The sequence below is a fragment of the Oncorhynchus masou genome, chromosome 19 (genome assembly GCF_036934945.1).
Source record: "Oncorhynchus masou masou isolate Uvic2021 chromosome 19, UVic_Omas_1.1, whole genome shotgun sequence".
Lineage (NCBI taxonomy): Eukaryota > Metazoa > Chordata > Actinopteri > Salmoniformes > Salmonidae > Oncorhynchus > Oncorhynchus masou.
This window is the reverse complement of record NC_088230.1, coordinates 16150437-16172466: the sequence shown is the minus strand read 5'-3', so window position 1 is coordinate 16172466 and position 22030 is coordinate 16150437. Positions and strand designations below refer to the sequence as shown.

Here is a 22030-nt window from a genome sequence, read left to right as displayed (position 1 = left end):
TGCCTAATGTGAACCATGCCAAGCTGGAAAGGGTTACACAAGTATCTCTAAAAGCCTTGACGTTCATCAGTCCATGGTAAGACAAATTGTATATAAATGGAGAAAGTTCAGCAATGTTGCTACTCTCCCTAGGAGTGGCGGTCCTGCAAAGACAACTGCAAGAGCACAGCACAGAATGTTCAATGAGGTTAAGAAGAGTCCTAGAGTTTCAGCTAAAGACTTACAGAAATCTCTGAAACAATGCTAACATCTCCGTTGACGAGTCTACGATACGTAAAACACTAAACAAGAATGGTGTTCATGGGAGGACACCACGGAAGAAGCCACTGCTGTCCAAAAAAACCCATTTCTGCACGTCTGAAGTTTGCAAAAGTGCACCTGGATGTTCCACAGCGCTACTGGCAGAATATTCTGTGGACAGATGAAACTACATTTGAGTTGTTTGGAAGGAACACACAACACTGTGTGGAGAAAAAAAGGCATAGCACAGAACACCAACATCAAAACCTCATCCCAACTTTAAAGTATGGTGGAGGGAGCATCATCATTTGGGGCTGCTTAGCTGCCTCAGGGCCTGGACAGCTTACTATCATCGACAGAAAAAATCATTCCCAAGTTAATCAAGACATGGCAGATGTGTTGTTGCCTACCCTTACCACCTGGGGGCAGCTCGCCAGGAAGTCCAGGATCAAGAGGGAGGTGTTTAGTCCCAGGGTCCTTAGCTAAGTGATGAGCTTTGAGGGCACTATGGTGTTGAACACTGAGCTGTAGTCAATGAATAGCATTCTCAAGCACCTACACCTGCTAGATGTTGAGCAATTTTATAAATCCTAAACTACTTTGAAACATTGTCAGCTTTACCTATAGTAAATGTGCCTATGTAGCCTACCTAAAAGGAAATAAGCAAACCTTGGAAAAGCAAGCAAGAGCATATGGGGGGGAAAGTCTCAGGCTGGAATCTGATTATGTTTATTATTTCATTTTAAACATAACAATACAATAAATATCCTCAGTGACACACCTATAATATGACCGTTTTGGATTCACAGGAAATAACACTTTGGGAACATTCACAGTGAGAACAACACAACATCTATTACACAGAAAGAAACAAAGCCACACCTATAAGGATTTGTGAGTAGTAGGATGCAGAAAGGGGAATGTCATATTTAAGCAGTATTGTCTGTATTACAGTATATCATGCAGTAGGTCTAGTCAGCTCATGGTAACTTGAGACAGAAACAAAACACTCCATTTATCAACATTGGTCTGGAAAACAGTGGTATAAGATCTCAACAGAACACGTTAAGAAAAAAACTAAAATGGTATATCCCTTTCTTTCCTGAAATTTCAGTACTCACCGGTCCTTCCCTTATGTAGTGGCAGAAAATGACAATCGTGACAGGTTTATACACAAACAAATGATTGATGTTAATGCCACAGACCAGACCAATCAACGTGGGAGTTATTGAACTGTCTTACTTCCCTTGGCTCATGTGTTCTAATGAACAGTTGAGTAGACTAAACTCACTCTGCAGTAACTCACTCTACTTACAGAAACACACCTTAAAAACAAAGAGAAGGTACAGTTGGTCAAAGATGTGACAGACTAATACTGCCTTGAGATTCTTCAATCTATTTAGTGCTTGGATGTATCAACCTTGTGGCCGATCACAGGACTTACCTAAAAGCAACAGAAAACAAACCAACACATTCACCAAAAAAATACAATTCTGTAACAAAATGATACTATTTCAAAAATCATACATTCTTTGTACAAATAAATCATAAGAAAAATTATAAAATGTGAAGAGAAACAAACAAAACAGATACAAAAGTAAAATAAAACGACATTTGGTCATTGCAAAACCCCCTTTATGTTCCCTTCTTAGTTGACAGTTGTTTTGGAAAGAGACATGGAATGCAATGTAACATTCTCATTAAGTCTATTTAGGACTGGAGACATGAAAACAAGAACCTTCAGTCATGGTAAGCCTCTTCTTTGTAAACAATTACTCCTATATTTAAAGTGGTTTTGGGGCAGATGTGTTTCGGAAGAGAAATGAGTCACAAAATGCCTACCTAAAACGGCTAACCTTTCCTCTTTTCACATGTTTTTTCCCCTGACATGTTATGGACTTGTCAACAAGAATATTCAGATTTTCTGCATTTGTAGAGAATTGATGGTTGTGTTTACTCACCTGCAACCAGATACCTTGTTCCTTTTTGATGTGCATTGCACCCACTAGCCACATCCCTAATACAACAATCTCACATCTCATTGCCTATGTTTTGATATTGTGTTTGAAATTAACTCATGACTGATTCCGTTAGCTAGGACAATTGCCTCTTTGATCCTCCAGGAACATGTCGCTCTTCTCCAAGTGGGTAGAAGTTTTGAGTTCTGTAGGCAGGCTGCATGCTGGAATAGCTGTGGGTGGCATGGGAGGTATAAGGCAGCCAATAGAGTAATAGGGAAATACACCAGCCACAGCTTCTCACACCTCTGCCACCCTCAGGACAAACCACATCAAATCAGCTGTCATAAACCATGTCAAATTATCAGCTTCCCATTCTGGTAGAGTAAGGGGTGGGCGTTGAAGCCAGATCCTGGTCTCCCCCCTGGAGGGTTTTGGAGGGGACTGGATGAGGTGGAGGGAGGCTACTCGAAGGCCCAGACCTCCACACTGTGGATGATGAAGTCCTTCTGGGTAGAGAGGGGCTGGTTGTGGAAAGTGGCACAGCTGGAGGTGGTGCCATGATACAGGTCAGCATCCAGCCACAACCCTATCTGACCTCTAGATGGAGGGAAGGAGAAAGAGAGACAGGAAAAAGTCAGACAAACTTATAACTACAAGTTGACTTCAACAGAAAGAGGAGGTCACACAAAGATAGTCTCACATTGCTCAGCCACATACAGTACCTTCAGAACATATTCACACCCCTTGACTTTTTCCAGCTGTTGTTGTTACAGCCAGAATAAAAAAAAAAAGGAGATGAAATCGAGATTGTGTCACTGCCCCTACACACACAATACCCCATACTTTCAAAGTGGAGTTATGTTTTTGAAATTTGACGAATTAAATGAAAAGCTGAAATGTCTTGAGTCAACCACATTATTATGGCAAGCCTAAATAAGTTCAGGAGTAAAAATGTGCTTAACAAGTCACATAAGTTGCATGGACTCCCTCTGTGTTTATCAAGGACTACCTAATCTCTGTAGCCATATACACTTAATTGTAAGGTCCTTCAGTAGAACATGAATTTCACAGATTCAACCACAAAGTCTAGGGAGGTTTTTCCACGCCTTGCAATGAAGGGCACCCATTGTTAGATAAGGAAAAACTAAATAAATAAAGCGAACATTGAATATCCGTTTGAGCATGGTGAAGTAATTAATTACAATTTGGATAGTGTATCAATGCACCAAGTCACTTCAAGGATACAAACGTCCTTCCTAGCTCAGTTTCTGTAGAGGAAGGAAACCACTCAGCGATTTCTCCATGAGGACAATGGTGACTTTAAAACAGTAACAGGGTTTAATGGCTGTGATAAGAGAAAACTGAGGAAGGATCAACAACATTTACTCCACAAAGCTAACCTACATGACAGAGTGAAAAGAAGGAAGCATGTACAGAATAAAAAAGATTCCAAAAGGTGCATCCTGTTTGCAATAAGGCACTAAAGTAAAACTGAAGAAAAGAAAAAGGTGGCAAAGAAATTCACTTTATGTCCTGAATGCAAGGTCTTGTGATATGTTTGGGGCAAATCCAACACCGAGTACCACAATTCATATTTTCAGGAATGGTGGTGGCTACATCATGTTATGGGTATGTGTGTCATCGGCAAGGACCGGGGAGTTTTTTAGTATAAAAAGGAACAGAATAGCGCTACGCACATTAAAAACCTTGAGGAAAACATGGTTCAATCTGCTTTCCAACAGACACGGAGACAAATTCACCTTTCCGCAGGACAATAAACTAAAACACAAGGCCAAATAAAGACCGGAGTTGCTTACCAATGTGGCATTGAATGTTCCCGAGTGGCCCAGTTAGTTTTGACTTAAACTCCATGGAAAGACTTAAATTGCTGACTAGGAATGATCAACAACCAACTTAACACATCTTGAAGATTTTTTTGAAAGAATGTGCAAATATTGTACAATCCAGGTGTGCAAAGCTCCTAGAGACTTACCCAAAAAGACTCTCAGCTGTAATCACTGCCAAACGTGATTCTATTGACTCAGGGGTATAAATACTTATGTAGATTTTATATTTCACTTTCAATACATTTGCTAACATGTCTAAAAACATGATTTCACTTTGTCACTATGGAGTATTATGTGTAGATGGGTGAGAAGAAAATTGTGTTAGCTCCATTTTGAATACAGGCTGTAACACAAAATGTGTAATAAGTCAAAAGGTATGAATACTTTCTGAAGGGACTGTATATTCAAATACACTCACCCTCCCCCTCCCATCTGAAGAGAATCTGTGTTGCCTTTCACAAAGTAGGAGTTCTCCCCAGTCCAGCGGTAAACCTGAGAAAAGGAAAAGCAACCCACATCAAGTCAGGCAGCAAAGCAATGACAGAATGAATGAATTCTGAAACATACACTACCGTTCAAAAGTTTGAGGTGTCACCTAACTTCGTTTTTGAAAGCACATTCCATTAAAATAACATCAAATTGATCAGAAATACAGTGTAGACATGGTTAATGTTGTAAATAACTATTGTAGCTGGAAACGACTGATTTCTAATGGAACATCTACATAGGAGTACAGAGGCCCATTATCAGAAACCATCTCTTGCATTTCAAAGGCACCCTGTGTTAGATAATCTAAGTTAATCATTTTAAAAGGCTAATTGATCATTAGAAAACCCTTTTGCAATTATGTTAGCACAGCTGAAAACGGTTTAAAGAAGCAATACAACTGGCCTTCTTCAGACTAGTTGAGTATCTGGAGCATCAGCACTTGTGGGTTCGATTATAGGCTCAAAATGTCCAGAAACAAATAACTTTTCTGAAACTAGTCGGTCTATTCTTGTTCTGAGAAATGTTGGCTATTGTATGCGAGAAATTGCCAAGAAACTGAAGATACAACGCTGTGTACTACTCCCTTCACAGAACAGCGCAAACGGTCTCTTACCAGAATAAAAAAAGAGGAGTGGGAGGCCCCGGTGTACAACTGAGCAAGAGGACAAGTACATTTGAGTGTCTAGTTGTAGAAACAGACACCTCACAAGTCCTCAACGGGCAGCTTCATTAAATAGTACCTGCAAAACACCAGTCTCAACGTCAACAGTGAAGAGGTGACTCCGGGACGCTGGCCTTCTAGGCAGAGTTGCAAAGAAAAAGCCATATCTCAGACTCACCAATAAAAATAAAAAATTAAGATGGGCAAAAGAACACAGACACTGGACAGAGGAAGATTGGAAAAAAGTGTTATGGACAGACGAATCTAAGTTTGAGGTGTTCGGATCACATTCGCGAGACAGAAAAAAATGAAAAGATGCTGGAGGAGTGCTTGACGCCATCTGTCAAGCATGATGTAGACAATGTGATGGTCTGGGCCTGCTTTGGCGGTGGTAAAGTGGGAGACTTGTACAGGGTAAAGGGATCTTGAAGGAGGAAGGCTATCGCTCCATTTTGCAACGCCATGCCATACACTACACGGCCCTTAATTGGAGCCAATTTCCTCCTACAACACGAAAATGACAAAGCACAGCGCCAAACTATGCAATAACTATTTATGGAAGAAGCAGTCAGCTGGTATCCTGTCTATAATGGAGTGGCCAGCACAGTCACTGGATCTCAACCCTATTGAGCTGTTGTGGGAGCAGCTTGACCATATGGAACATAAGAAGTGCCCATCAAGCCAATCCAACTTGTGGGACATGCTTCAGGAAGCATGGGGTGAAATCTCTTCAGATTAAGTCAACAAATTGACAACTAGAATGCCAAAGGTCTGCAAGGCTGTAATTGATGCAAATGGAGGATTCTTTGTAGAAAGCAAAGTTTGAAGGACTCAATTACTTAAATTAAAAATCATTATTTATAACCTTGTCACTGTCTTGACTATATTTCCAATTCATTTTGCAACTAATTTCATGTATGTTTTCATGGAAAACAAGGACATTTCTAAGTGACCACAAACTTTTGAACGGTAGTGTAGGTATGCAGATACAACAGAGTATAAATGAGATTATGTCTGACCTTGATTTCAGGGCAGAAACTGAAGAGGAAGGTCTCTCCTGTGCCATAGCAGTGCTCACTTACTCTGAATGGATGGGTGGAGTATCCCCCAAACAACTGGGGGGAGAGATAAAAAGCGTGAATAAAACTCAAGAGCCCAATACAAATTGAGCACCATGTTTAGTGTGTGAGTACCTGGTTGTCCATGTCTTTGATGACCAGTAGCACAGGGCTGTCCACCTCTAATAGGCTCCTGTACAGGGTCTTTAAGCTGGTCCCGTGTTCCACCGTACTGTAAGCCAGTTGCCATGGATACCCCTGCACCCGCGCTGGTAGCCGACAAGCAAGCTGTGGGGAGACAGAGACATGTGATTGTGTGAATATGTGTATTTCGGAGTTTGCGTGCAGGTTGTGTAGGTGAAGTCACACTGGGTATGTTTTCTTGATTGAAAGTGTTTTGTGTGTCATGGCATTTGTGTGTTTACCTTCTCTATGTGTGTGTCCTGTAGCAGAGCACTGGGGTCACTGAGCATGGGCAGTAGATCCCCAAAAGGCTCCTCCCCATCATAGCTGCCAAAACTCTGCCTGCGCTTCGCTTCGTTGATGGTGATTATCTACGAACACAACCATGCATGGTCAGACACCTCAACAGTACAGTCAAAACATACTAAACTCAATGCATGGTCAAAAACATTGAACACAGCTTGGGCCAAACACAAAGAAATGCACAGTCCACAAAGTCACAAAACACTTGAACACAGTGCGAACATACAACACCACACAGACCAAGGTCATGCTATGTGAACACACCTCCCAGCTGCGAGAAGACTTGGGTTCACTGAAGAAGTTATCGATCATATTGAGCTCGTCCTTCTCCACGACCACGAAGCCCTGCTCCCTGGCCTCCTTACCGTACACGTCAGGAGACCACTGGACAAAGAATGCATAGAGGTGGTCCACCCTGAAACACACCAAATTTATGTTTCAGAACATTCAACATTTATAGTATTGTGAATGCACCCCAGTTCTCATAGGTTCCGACTGTGACCGTTGTCATTGTTGACCTCTCACCTCTCCTGGGGCACAGCAAACCAGTATTCTGGCTGTTTTCCTCGCGTGTGGGCGGGGCTGGATGTCCGGCCAATGATGAAGGACTTTCTCATGGGCTTGCCCACCTTGAAGCAAAGGAACATGGGCGGGGTCTTACTCTTCTCCTCTGTGGAGAGCAGCATGTCTGCAGAGAGAGAGAGAGGTAAGTGTAATATTGAAATAATACTATACAAGAAACCACACAAACCGCTTGTGAACACTCACTTTGGATGGGCGCCTGCATCCTCTCCAGCAGCCAAGACTTCACCTCTGCCTTGTTGCTCCTCTTTCGCTTCTCTTCCTCACTCAGCCACTCCTCTGCAGGGCTGGGTTCCTGAGAACTACATTTCCCTGAAGCCGCAGCGGTCTCACTCAAGCTCAGCTTCCTATTTTGGTCCATTGCCGATTCTGATTGGTCGCTAACACCGTTCACCAGTTGCCCTGAAGAGTTCCCGTCTTTGGCTTGACGTGTGGCTTGGCTAGCAGGCTTCAACAGTTCACCGTTATTCTCAGTCTCTGAAAGGACAGGCAGTGATTGGGTCGTTTCCTCGATGGAGCGGTTCTGGACCAGTCCTTCATCGTCCTCCTCTCCTCTCTGCGAGGTCAGTGGGACTGGGTCAGAGAGGGACTGGGACTCCACCCGTTTAGGGGAACTAGATCCTGGGAGCTCTCCCCGCTGGTCCTGGCTGGTAGCACTGGCAGGTGGCCTGGATCCACTCATTGGTTCCTCAGCGCTCCCGTTCAAGGGAAGCTCCAGCTCTGTGAAACCCTCGTCTGATGGAGACTGGTCTGCTGGCTCACACTCTGCCCTCTCTAAGACTGGGATATAAGAAACCATGAGGTATTACAAAAATTACCACATGGATCTAAATAATGCTAAATAAATTATTCCGCATAAGCCATTTGGTTTAGATTTCTCTTAAACTACACATACAATGATTCACTATGATGTATATTGATTTTCTATGATTCATCCTGATCCAATACAAGTCATTGTGCGTCATCGCTCAGTCATACCCGTGTCTGACAGGGCAGAGTCGATGTCGTCCAGGACAATGGGTCGTTTGGGATCCAGCGCCTCGTAGCGGCTGAAGGGGTTAAGGTCGCGCTCTGAGGGCAGCTCCTCCCACTCTCCGGGCCTATACAGAGGACACAGATCCTGGGGTAGGTCTCTGTGCGGGCCAGGAGTCAGGGGGCACCACACGCACATCACAACGGAGGATGGGAAAATTTAAACAAATCATATATGAACAAAATGATAATGCAACTCAAAAACAGAACACAAATAAAATAATTTAAAAGGCTAAATAATAATACTAATTAAACAACAATGAACCAGTACAAAATGAAACAGATAAACAAAACAAAAAATGAATGGAGTGTCATGTCTGCCCCTACAATCTGATACAGGAAACCCAACAGTATGAGCTCGGCCAATTAGTTAACATTTTCACCTCCGAAGGAGAAGAACGAACAAATACGGGAGAGTGCAGAAAGACAGAATGCAACACTTGACAAATAAGCAAGGAAAGCAAGGATAATATCAGGAAAGGGGGAAAAAGGGTTTAAATAGGGAGTGAAAGATGAATTGACAGTGCGAAAGAGTCTCAGGATGCCTGGGTGGGTCCTTACGACGGCAGCGCGTCCTTCAGCTTCATGCGGGAGATGTCGTTGTAGAGGGCCACAGACACCACCTCCTCCATTGGGCAGATCAGACCGTACTCCTCACAGCCGTGCTCAATCACCAGGGGGTCCGACTTGTGAGGGTCAAACATGATGTTGTTGGGCGTCACGATCATCACCCCTCCCACCACACCCTGGGAGACAATAAAAGACACAAGTTTTAATCTCTGTTGCTGTGGTGGTTGTTTTAATTTCAAAATTGCCTCCGGCGTGGCCACTCACCATTCCGTCAGTGAAGTACTTGCAGCTCATCTTGATGAACTTGACAATGGCGGGGTTCTCATCCTCAGACAGGGAAGACCGCTCACGTCGTAGTGGTCTTACTGACCTGCCACTAAAGTCTCCATCCTGTAGCATTGCCAGGCAGCAGGGACGAGCACAGAACTAGGATCAAATTGATTACTTTAGTCTGGGTTGTTCTTATCAAGGATAACGGACTTACCTGTGACACCTTCTCTGTTAGATCTTTGATGGAGGTGGGGTCAGAGGAAACCACAGACTGAGAGTCGGCTTCCGATTGGCCCACATCAGGAACAAATAGCTTCTGCAAGGGTGACAGACAGGCTTGTTTGCCAATCAGAAAGCTAAGATTGACAGCAGGAAGTGGTTTGTTAAGTGCTGAAAGCTCACCTGTCCTGGATAGACACTGCGGGAAAAGAGGCGGTTGAGCTGCACCAATTTGTTGGGGGTGATGTTGAACTTCAGAGCAATGCTGTTTAGAGATTCTTGGGGTCCCACCTGCAACAAAGTTACATCCTTGGTAAATGTTTATTACCAAAAGTATCAATCTAGCCAAGTCAAAATGCAGCACGAAAGACTAAATTAGAAAGCAGAAACCTTGACTCCCTGAATAGGATGCAACCTTTTTGCTTTATTATTGAATTACAAAAAAAATTTAGGCTTATCGTCCACATTGCCTACCTCAGTTAAGAGTGAGTCAGAACCCCATGTGGGAGTTGAAGTGTCAGCGGGTGGAGGTAGTGAGGCATTACGGAGGCAGCCTGTACTCACAGTATACTCCAGTGTCCCGGGGGGCCTCCTCTTCTCTTTCTTGGCCTGGCTGCTCATGTTGTTGCTGTCATCTGAAAGACAGAGAAATAGGTCAGTGACACAGTATAGAGATGAATAAAAATAAATCGCTCCGTTCATTCAGAAACAAAATGCATGTATACACCAACAAACTAGCGCACACTGCTTTCAATATAATTATATTACAAGCATAACCCTAGCTCGCGAACACACACACGGCTAGCTAGTATCCTAGTGAACTCTGTACGCTACAGTCATAGTCAGCACTTCTTATTGCCAGAACCAGTTCATTAGAACACCGTCCCACTACTTCCGCTTTCCTCTACTCCAGCTCCTCTATAGAAACTGGAGGAATGACTCAGCATTGTACAGCAGGCTGTGAGGAGTCCAGCTGTGGGTCACTGTACATCCACACAGAATTGACCTCTGGTAAGAGCGGTCACTTATACATTACGGTCTTTGTACTAACTAGTGACTGGTAGCTTTATCAGAACGAGAATGTCATAATATAGATTTTTAAAAGTTGCTAAGTTAATGCAGTGTAGTCCTACATAGAATCCTTAGTCAGTGCATAACTAGGATGACTACCTTTTCGGATTTAATAACATGTTTGTATGGTCATTATGCAACATCCTCGGAATTAAAAAGTCTGCAGACTAGCAATGTATAGTGAGTGTATGGAGTAAGAAAGTAGCTTGCTTAATGTGTCAACTAAATGGCTCTGTCTCGCCAGAGTGAGCCATGAGCAAGCCAGAGAGGAGACTCATTGCTAGGCAACTCACAGACACAGGCTGCAGCAGTGGAGCAGAGGGAGAGACAGGGGAGCAGCACCCAATAGCTTAGCAAGCAGTAGGAAACAAAAAAGCTTCTCAGAATTTCACTACTGGTTTTCATATCAACTTTCTTTGTTGTCCAGAAGCCAAAAAGGGACAATCCTAGTCATTAACCACCAGTCCTAGTTGTTGCATATTTAGATTTTCCTCTCAGATTATAACAAAGATCAGGGTTTTCTGTATAGAAAAGTTAAATTATTATTAGAATTAGGGGCTGCCCATGTCCAAACAGTGAATAGAAAATAATTGTAGGGGTAAACATAAGACTAAAACCAGATATAAAGTATATAGAAAATATAATGGACTTTTAAATAAGATCATTTTTTGAGAACCAACAATCATCAACATAAAAGCTTGACAGTCAGGTACATCTAAAATGTAAAAAATTATGCATTTGAGTATTTCTTATCATGGCATCGGGATCCCATTGATTGTGCTATAATGTTTCAGTCACTCAGATTGCATGAGCCATGGCAAAATGTGTAGAATGACAGGAAATTAGCTTTAAAAACAGCTACATTTTGTCACTGCGGCCAACACGAGGGCCTCTAAAATGTCTAATCGGCGACAGCACCAGTGGCCACGCCCCCCAAACCATGACTGGATGTCTGTGTTGGATCCAGAAAACTACGGAAACGTTAATCTGTCACACAAAACGACTCACATCATGTGTCTTTGAGAACAGTGTACTCCCGCAAATACATTTTTGCAAATGTTGTTTACTTCAAATCAAATTTTATTTGTCACTTCGTAAACAACAGGTATGGATGAACAGTGAAATGCTTGCTTACGGGTCCTTCCCAACAATGCAGAGAGAAAGAAAATATAGAAATAATAGAAAAGTAAAATAAAAGTATTAAGACACACATTGATTAACAATAACATGGCTACATACAACAGGTATCAGTACCGAGTCCATGTGCAGGGGTACGAGGTCGTTGAGGTAGATCGATATGTACTTATAAAGTAGGAATAAAGTGACAGATTTTAGTAAACAGTATGTGAACAGCGCATGTGATGAGTCAAAAAATGTAGTGAAAAAGGGTAAACGCAGATTGTTAAATAGTTAACCAAATAGCTACCCAGCCTAACTATTTAACAGTCTTATGGCTTGGGGGAAGAAGCTGTTCAGGGTCCTGTTGGTTTCAGATTTGGTGCATCGGTACTACTTGCCGTGTGGTAGCAGAGAGAACAATCTATGACTTGGGTGGCTGCAGTCTGACAATTTTTTGTGATGTACCATCCGCTCTACCTTCTGTAGGGCATTGTGGTCGGATCCCAAGCGGTTGCCCATACCAAGCGTTTATGCAGCTGGTCAACATGCTCTCAATGTTGCAGATGTAGAACTTTTTGAGGATCTGAGGGCCCATGCTGAATCGTTTAAGTCTCCTGAGGAAGAGGCATCGTGGCCTCTTCACAACGGTGTTAGTGTGTTTGGACCACGATAGATCCTTAGTGATGTGGACACAGAGGAACTTGAAGATCTTGCACCTTCCCATTTTGCCCTCAGAACAGCCCCAATTCATTGGGGCATGGACTCTACAAGGTGTTAAAAGCATTCCACAGTGATGCTGGCCCATGTTGACTCCAATGCATCCCACAATTGTGTCAAGTTGACTGGATGTCCTTTGGGTGGTGGACTATTCTTGATGCACACGGGAAACTGTTCAATGTGGAAAATCCAGCAGTGTTGGAGTTCTTGACACAAACTGGTGCGCCTGGCACCTACTACTAAACAAAAAAAAAAGAAACGTCCCCTTTCCAGGGCCCTGTCTTTCAAAGCTCATTCAAATAACTTCACAGATCTTCATTTTAAAGGGTTTAAACACCATTTCCCATGCTTGTCCAATGAACCATAAACAATTAATGAACATGCACCTGTGGAACGGTTGTTAAGACACCAACAGCTTCCAGACAGTAAGCAATTAAGGTCACAGTTATGAAAACTTAGGACACGAAAGAGGCCTTTCTACAGACTCTGAAAAACACCAAAAGAAAGATGCCCAGGTTCCCTGCTCATCTGTGTGAACGTGCCTTAGGCATGCTGCAAGGAGGCATGAGGACTGCAGATGTGGTCAGGTCAATACATTGCAATGTCCGTAGTCTGAGACCCCTAAGAAAGTGCTACAGGGAGACATTGTCCTCGCAGTGGTAGACCATGTGCAACACCACCTGCACAGGATCGGTACATCTGAACATTACACCTGCGGGACAGGTACAGGACGGCAACAACCACTGCCCGAGTTACACCAGGAACGCACAATCCCTCCATCAGTGCTGAGACTGTCCGCAATAGGCTGAGAGAGGCTGGACTGAGGGCTTGTAGGCCTGTTGTATGGCAGGTCCTCACCAGACATCACCGGCAACAATGTCACCTATGGACACAAACCCACTGTCGCTGGACCAGACAGGACTGGCAAAAAGTGCTCTTTACTGACGAGTCGCGGTTTTGTCTCACCAGGGGTGATGGTCGGATTCGCGTTTTTCGTCGAAGGAATGAGCGTTACACCAGGGCCTGAACTCTGGAGCGGGATCGATTTGGAGGTGGAGAGTCCGTCATGGTCTGGGGCAGTCTGTCATTGCATCATCTGACTGAGCTGTTTGTCATTGCAGGCAATCTCAACGCTGTGTGTTACAGGAAAGACATCCTCCTCCCTCATGTGGTACCCTTCCTGCAGGCTCACCCTGACATGACCCTCCAGCATGACAATGCCACCAGCCATACTGCTCGTTCTATGCGTGATTTCCTGCAAGACAGGAATGTCAGTGTTCTGCCATGGCCAGCGAAGAGCCCTTTTTCTCAATCCCATTGAGCACGTCTGGGACCTGTTGGATCGGAGGGTGAAGGCTAGGGCCATTCCCCCCAGAAATGTCCGGGAACTTGCAGGTGCCTTGGTGGAAGAGTGGGGTAACAACTCACAGCAAGAATGGCAAATCTGGTGCAGTCCATGAGGAGATGCACTGCAGTACTTAATGCAGCTGGTGGCCACACCAGATACTGACTTACTTTTGATTTTGACCCCCCCTATGTTCAGGGACACATTATTCCATTTCTGTTAGTCACATGTCTGTGGAACTTGCTCAGTTTGTGTCTCAGTTGTTTAATCTTATGTTCATACAAATATTTACATGTTAAGTTAAGTTTCCTGAAAATAAACAGTTGACAGTGAGAGGACGTTTCTTTTTTTGCTGAGTTTATATCCCATTCAAAAGGCACTTAAATCTTTTGTCTTGCCAATTCACCCTCTGAATGGCACACATACACAATCGATGTCTCAATTGTCTTAAGGCTTAAAAATCATTATTTAACCTATCGCCTCCCCTTCATTGACACTGGGAACATAGCTTTTACCTGGATTCACCTGGTCAGTCTGTCATGGAAAGAGCTGGTGTCCTTAAAAGGAAAAATCCACCATTCCTTTAAAATGTGAGAATTTTTGTGAACAAATGTTTAATTTTCCTTTTATAATAAGGTTGGTAGCAACATGGAAAATCGTTGTTGAATTCTGTTGCAGGTCAAGTTGACTACAAAATCCACAACGCAATGATCTCGTTATGGGCTGGCTTGCAAGCAAACGTAGTTAAACACAACAACCAAAGACAATACCAGCATGTAAAGTAGGTAGTTAGCTGTCCACAATCTCATGTTCAACCTGCAGATCGATGTGCCTCACAGAGTGGAGTCTGAATCCAATGAATGAAGGAACATATACTTCTCCACCCAGCAGACTGTGGTCCAATCGTGTGAACAGTCATGCATGGTCAAGTTAATCGTTACACGGACTTTGAGAAGGGATTGCGTATGTCAAGAAACGTGTCTATTTTCCTTGAAAGTAGAGAATGTCACGATTCCAAAGCTATACGATATTACAGATAGCAAGTTAATTATCTCACATCTCAGAAAATATTTGCAATGTTGTACTTATTGTTGATGAAATTTGTGTTAATGTTGGGTTTTTGAGCTAGCGTCCAATAAACTCCCATTCACGTCTTGTCCCAGAATCGCCCAGAATGCACCACACGGCCCATTTGCGTAGCATGGGCAACGTTTCCCATGGACTGCGTGGTGCATTCTGGGACAAGACGTGAATGAGAGTTTATTGCACTCGCGGCACTGTTCCAACATCTAGTGGAAAGCTTTCCCAGAAGAGTGGAGGCTGTTATAGCAGCAAAGAGGAAACCAACTCCATATTAATGCCCATGATTCTGGAATGAGATGTTCGACAAGATGTCCACACTTTTGGTCATATAGTGCACTTCTGACCCTTTGTTAATGTGCCCATAGAAAGGCTGTGTGTGTGAGGCATGTTTTACCTAAACCTTCAGGTGGGTTTGGTATTATCCTCTCCTGGGGATCAGAAAAAGCAGGGAGGGATGGGCAGGAGATGACGGGCGTCTTTAAGGAGGAATCCGACGGGTTCTGCTCAGCCATAGCCTTCTCTGATTGGCTCTGTTTGAGCTGTCTCCGTCTCTTCAACCTGAGGATATGGAGAGAGGGGTGGTCAATCTGTTTACTTCCAATCATGCTTATGAACATTGGATTTCACGGCTAATGAATGTTTCCTGTTAGGTTGTGAAAAACTCAAAAACAGAAATCCACAACGTCACTGTCTTTTGCTTGCCCACTTTCTCTTCTCCTCTGTCCTTTTTCCTGATTCATTATTGATAGGTCAGGCGGTGATGTCATGGCGTCTCCCACCCCCGCCTGCCTGGGTTCATTAACAGGGGAAGCTGCAGCTAACTAAGCCGACATGGCAGCATGTAGCTCTAGTCAGATTGAAAACAAGATCCTGGCTGTCTGGGCCCAGTATAGAAAAAGCTGGAGAAAGAGTGGGGCAGGGAAATCAAAACTCAAGGAAAACAGATGCTGTACAGGCAAAGGACATGTGAAAATGGAGAAGCAGACGACTAAAGAGAGCGCTTGACAGCAACAGAGTAATGGAGGAGCACTGGATCAATAGGTTTGGATACAAGACAGACAGATATCGTTCTGGCCTTCAAATAGCATCTCTTCCATTACAAACACAGCAGCAGACCATACACACATATGGTAAACATTTCTGGATTCCACCAACAAATTCCACACAGCACACTACTGTTTCACATAGGGACATTAACAAGAGAGGAATGTAGAGATTTCCTTTGGCGCTTTACCTTTTTATCCCCCTCTTGCTTTCTCTCTAGCCTGGTAGAAAAGGAAAAGCTAGTCTGCCTGCGTACTCACTCAAGCGCAGCAAAACATAAACAACTCGTCCAAAAACAGCAGCAACCTCCTTATCCCAGGAGTAGAGAGCCAGGATCTCAAGCATACATCATCACTGCTGGATGTCTCATGCTTCAGCTACTTACAGGGATAGAAATCCAGTCGGCTACTCTACTGTGCGTGAGCATTGACGCATGACTCCATTGCATCAGTGCCAGTATCAGGTGTACCCAGTGCAGTGAGGGCCAGATGGCTACAGAGCACTACTCAGTGAACACAATGTCAGTCAGCGTAAAAGTGGACAGTCACTCAATGCACCGTAACAAACAACGGCATAGTGGGACGTCAGTTAGTGGTGCTACAAAACATCCCGTCCTCCCTCAAATCGCTATGCACAAAGGGAAGCAAAACTGTTGCCACATGCTGCTAACACTAAAACCCACTTCACAGCCTCTCAAAAAACGCAACATTATAAACACTTTGGCATAGACCTAAAAGAGGCTATACACAGAAGAACCGTTCACTTACCTGGCAAAGTAGCCCGGCTTCCTGTCTCTCTTCTCCATCAGTGCGGTATCCTAAAGCTGCATGCACCCCAACGCACACACACGCGCCGAGCCTGTGGGCACAACGTCCTAATGATCCCGCTCTTCTCCCTTGCCACTTCCTTATCATGGGGGAGATAAAAATAATTATTGAAGGGAATTAGCTAAAATATCTGCATCGTCTGCTGTATGCAGCAACGCAGAAGTGTACCAAACAGCAAGCCAAAAGACGCCAATCGAGCTGACTGAAGGTTAATGCTACAGCGTAGTCAGAGTGCTGAAAGCATATCGAATGAGCATTAGTCATGCTGTTCAGCTGATACAATCTACTGGTCAGAGGATGTTTTTGTCACCTGCACAGGGTGCAGATGTAGTTGCAGTCTACAGTGAAATACTTGCGCTCCAAGTGCCAACAGCATAGGTGTGAATAAAGCAAAAAATATATACATATTTACAACTGAGATATGATAATGTCCATTGGGGTGTGGGCAGGGTAGATGTCTGTTGGGGGATGACGACGACTACTGGTGGCTATTCAGCGGTCTGGAGGTACAAGCTATAGGCCAGTCTTAGTTTTAGCCATAATGCTCCTATATTGCCTGCGGCTGAGTGATGGAAGCGGGGAGACCAGGCTGTGGCTCAGGTGGCTGAGCTACCTGATGATATTCTTAGCCTCCTTGCGACACCTGGTGTTGTAGGTGTCCTGGAGAGCAGGCTGTGTGCACCCAATGGTGCGTTGGGCTGAGCATACCACCCTCTGTCGTGCCATGCGGTCAGCGGCGTAACAAAGCTGCGATGCAGCCCGACAGTATGCTTGATGATGCTCCCATAGAACACTGAGGGTCCTCTGGGACAGACCGAATTTCTTCAGCCTCCTGAGGTTAAAGAGTTGCTATCGTGCCTTCTTCATTACGGGGTCTGTGTTGTTTGACTGTTTCAGCTATTTGGATGTGTACACCAGAGTACTTTTTGACCGTGTCCACATTGATGAGGATGGGGCGTGCCCCATTGTTTTGCTGATGTTGATAGAGAGGTTGTTTACCTGGCACCACACTGTCAGAGTGCCTACTTTCTCCCTGTAGGCAATCAGCCCTACTACTGTCGTGTCTGCAGTGAACTTGATGATGGAGCTGTGTGAGTTCACTCAGTAGTGGGTATACAGTGAGTACAGGTGGGGACTGAGGACACACCCTTGTGGGGCCCCATGCTGAGGATCAGTGTGGAGAAGGTAATGTTGCCTACCTTCACCAGGTAGGCTCCCTGTCAGAAATTACATGACCCCGTAGCATAGGGAGGTAAGTCCCAGGGCTGTGAGCTTTGGGGTATTGAAGGTCGAGCGGTAGTCGAACAGCATCCTCACATATGCATTCCTCTTGTCCAGGTGGGTGAGGGCAGTGCAATGGCGGTTGCGTAGTCTGTGGATCTTGTTGGGCAGTAGGTAAATTGGAGGGTCAAGTGTGTCAGGGAGGGAGGAGGTGACCTACTCTGACTAGCCTGTTGAATAACTTCATTACATGAGAGCTACTGGTCGATAGTTCAGTTCAGTTACTTTCCCTTTCTTGGGCACAGGACTGATGGTGGACATCTTGATGCAAGTGTGAATAACGGCCTGAGTTAGAGATGGAAAATGTCAGAAAACACTAGAGCTAGTAGGTCTGCACATGTTCTGAGGCTAGGGATGTCGTCTGGGCCGGCAGCCTTGTGAGGGTTTACACGATTGAATGACTTACATACCCCCTCCATGGAGACCTTAAGCACGTAGCCTCGTGGTCCTCAGGGGCGCGCCTCTGCAGCTCAGAGTTGTTTTGCACAAAGCGTGAGAAAAATAAGTTTTGCTTGTCCAGTAGGGAGGCAAGCATTGGTGTCCAGTGTCCACTGGGTTTCTTTTTGTAGTTTGTGATGTTTAGAAGCCACTGCCACATACACCTAGTATCCAAACCGCTAAACTTCTCCTCCATGTTGTACCTATACTTGTCTCATCTTGATTTATCTGCATAGGTCATATTTGTACTGTTTAACCAAACAATTGTCCCTGGTCACCTTGCCGTATTTATAAGCAGCATCTCTCTCCTTCAGTTTCTCATCAATCCACAGTTTAAGTTTTGAAAGACACCATCGATATCACATTATCTATGAATTTTTCCATGAATCATGTGACTGACTCAGTAGCAGCACATCCATTGGCTTTCTAAAGAAAATGTCCCAAGTCATTCTGCTCACAATTTGATTTAGCTAGCAACATTCAGTCTTTTCCAGTTGCATGTTACTGCCATCGTGGTTGCAATGACATTGTCTCATGCCGTTATCATGTTATCTGCTAATTTGCAAAGCATAATGCATAGCTTATCAGTCTCAAATCCCAGTGTGTGTGAGTTTAATATTTGCCTTTTGATTAGTGGGTGGGTATGAATAGTTCCCTGAACCACTGCAACAGCTCACAATGAAAAGCTTGGCAAACGGCTCTAGTAACCAATATTTTATTATACACATTGGTAGTAACTCTGAGCAACTGTATTAGATCTCAAGGTGATACTGACTACTCTCTTCAAGACAGGGCATCTCCGTTAGCTAGCTAGGTACTTTTTTACAATACATAACGTTACATTTTGTATGACTGTAGCTAACAAGTGCAGCAGAAATTAAACAGCCAACACTGAGCCTTTGATATTGCTAACAAGTGCAGCAGAAATTAAACAGCCAGCATTGAGCCTTTGATATTGGCAAACAAAATATAGTGTCAAATAACGTTAGTTAGCTAAACAGCAACATAAAAAACTATAACAATTAACGTCAACTGTTAACGGAAAATACATTTTGAGCTATCGTTCGCTAACTAATATACTGTTGACGTAGTAGCTAGCTAACTTCGAATTAGAACTAGCTCGGTTAATTTACTAGGTAGCTAGTTAGGATTGCTAGCTCATACATGCTAAAGCTAGTTTTAACAGCGAACTAAGGTTAGCTAGTTAAGTTAACGTTACCCACCGTGTTTCTAGCTACATCCTTTTCTTTGGCTGCTTCGCTTGTTTCTGGGGCAGCAATACCGAGATTTCCCGATAATTATGTAACCTAATGCAACCGGAGTCTACTGACTGGATGGATGCTGCGTGAAACTGTGGAGAGAGGGGACACTTTTAGCTACGCAGAAGGGACAAGGTCCACACATAACTGACAGCTGATGCTGGCTCAGCACGTTAACGGTAGCCTAGCTTCGTCAAAGATTACGTTGTCAGTGGCTGCGTAGGCACATTTATGAGCCAGTTCGTTTACGATCAGTGCTATCCTGGATCCTTGGGCCGTCCCTACCCTAACGTACATTTACCATATCCATTTCAGCTACATTTCAACTTAAATGGCGGTATGGACGTCCGAAGCCTCCCAGATAGCATACAGTCGCGTGGTTATCCTTTGACAACCACATTTTAAATGAACGTGAGATACTATTTCCAAATAGTGGACATGCACGCATAAAACGTTTACATATATCATCCAATGGTAGCTACGAGCAAACATGGATACATTTTCATACTTCGAACACAAATACAACCTGTCCTGACCTTACCGCATGCCATGGCATTTCCCACCTTTTCCTGTTTACGAATGCACAGCGCCCTCTGGTGCTAGAACAATCACCTGAGGAACAAACGAAAATTAATCACATCACATTAAACATAACAATCTTCAGAACTGACTTTGTCAAATAAACAAAATAACAATGGCTTTACAACGATTTTGAACAAACATGATGTGAGACATGCCCAAATGTAGCCCAAACGGTCGCCAGATGGCCCTATTATCCCTTTTACGTCATTTGTAATAATAGTGCCATGACATCTGGCAGCTGGTTAGGCTAGCCAAATTGGGGGTTTTCATAGAAAGCATCTGATTTATTTTAATGAAAACACACCACTATTGGATTTTTTTCCAACATGGTTTAGTTAGAGCTTAGATGCATGTGATCCAACCATACAATGTTGTGTTTTATCCAAATTTACACACAATGTCCACGGTTGACGCCATCACACTGCCTTAACCCATCTGGACAAGAGAAATACCTAGAGGAATATCATTGACTACAGCTCAGCCTTCAACACCATAGTACCCTCCAAGCTCATCATAAAGCTAAGGAACCTGGGTCTGAACCCCGCCCTGTGAAACTGGGTCCTTTGACTTCCTGAAGGGCCGCCCCCAGGTGCTGAAGGTAGGCAACAACACGTCCACTAGGCTAATCCTCAACACATGGGCTCCACAAGAGTGTGTGCTCAGCCTCCTCCTATACTCCCTGTTCACCCATGACTGCGTGGCCACACATGTCTCCAACACAATCATCAAGTTTGCAGATGACACAACAGTGGTAGGCCTGATTACCAACAACGATGAGACATCCTACAGGGAGGAGTTGAGAGCCCAGGTGGAGTGGTGCCAGGAAAATAACCTCTCTCTCAACATCAACAAAACACAGGAGTTGATAGTGGAGACAGGAGACAGCAGAGGGAGCACGCCCCCATCCACATCGACGGGGCAGCAGTGGAGAAGGTGAAAAGCGTCAAGTTCCTCTGTGTACTCATCACTGACAATCTGAAATGGTCCACCCACACAGACAGCGTGGTGAAAAAGGCGCAACAGAGCCTCTTCAACCTCAGGAGGCTGAAGAAATTCAGCATTGCCCCAAAAACCATCACTAACATGTACAGATGCACAATTGAGAGTATCCTGTTGGGCTGCATCACTGCCTGGTACGGCAACAGTATTGAACGCATCCGCAGGACTCTCCAGAGTGTGGTGTGCTCTGCTCAACACATCACCGGGGGCATACTGCCTGCACTCCAGGACATCTACAGTGCCTTGCGAAAGTATTCGGCCCCCTTGAACTTTGCAACCTTTTTCCACATTTCAGGCTTCAAACATAAAGATATAAAACTGTATTTTTTTGTGAAGAATCAACAACAAGTGGGACACAATCATGAAGTGGAACGACATTTATTGGATATTTCAAACTTTTTTAACAAATCAAAAACTGAAAAATTGGGCGTGCAAAATTATTCCGGCTACTCTACCATGCACCTTAGAGGCTGCTGCCCTATGTACATAGTAATGGAACACTGGTCACTTTAATAATGGAATACTGGTCACTTTAATAATGTTTACATACAGTTATACCCATTTCATATGTATATACTGTATATTCTAGTCAAGGCCTATCCTGTTTAACTATTGCTGTACATATGCTATTCTACCCTACGTATTCTTCAGATATATAGGCAATATGGATAGAATATGTAGCATATCCCAAGACACACACTGGAAGCCGACATTGCTCATCCTAATATTTCTATATTTCTGAATTCCATTATTGCACTTTTTTTTTTAGATTTGTGTATATTATTGTGTATTGCTAGATATAACTGCACTGTTGGAAGTAGGAACACAAGCATTTCCTACATCCGCAATA

The 22030-nt window shown here is 43.9% G+C and overlaps 1 protein-coding gene across 4 annotated transcripts; it reads right to left on the bottom strand.

Annotated features, from left to right (window-relative positions):
- Window positions 1-947: 947 nt before the first annotated feature.
- LOC135505869 (nuclear receptor coactivator 7-like) lies at window positions 948-20171 on the bottom strand. 4 transcript variants are annotated; one of them, XM_064925073.1, is made up of 18 exons: window positions 20141-20171; window positions 19564-19691; window positions 16562-16700; window positions 15145-15308; window positions 9980-10050; window positions 9599-9706; window positions 9411-9512; window positions 9191-9316; window positions 8918-9102; window positions 8303-8457; window positions 7511-8104; window positions 7268-7430; window positions 7007-7157; window positions 6682-6810; window positions 6392-6544; window positions 6218-6313; window positions 4467-4540; window positions 948-2798 (listed from the first exon to the last, which is right to left on the bottom strand). In XM_064925073.1, the coding sequence occupies exons 3-18, from the start codon at window positions 16597-16599 to the stop codon at window positions 2663-2665; spliced, it is 2445 nt and encodes an 814-aa protein (XP_064781145.1). In that variant the 5' UTR covers window positions 16600-16700; window positions 19564-19691; window positions 20141-20171; the 3' UTR covers window positions 948-2662. The 4 variants fall into 4 exon arrangements, with proteins under 4 accessions (XP_064781145.1, XP_064781146.1, XP_064781147.1 ...); XM_064925074.1 differs by lacking the exon at window positions 19564-19691 and having other exon boundaries at window positions 20141-20169; XM_064925075.1 differs by lacking the exon at window positions 20141-20171 and having other exon boundaries at window positions 8303-8424; window positions 19564-19810.
- Window positions 20172-22030: the final 1859 nt, after the last annotated feature.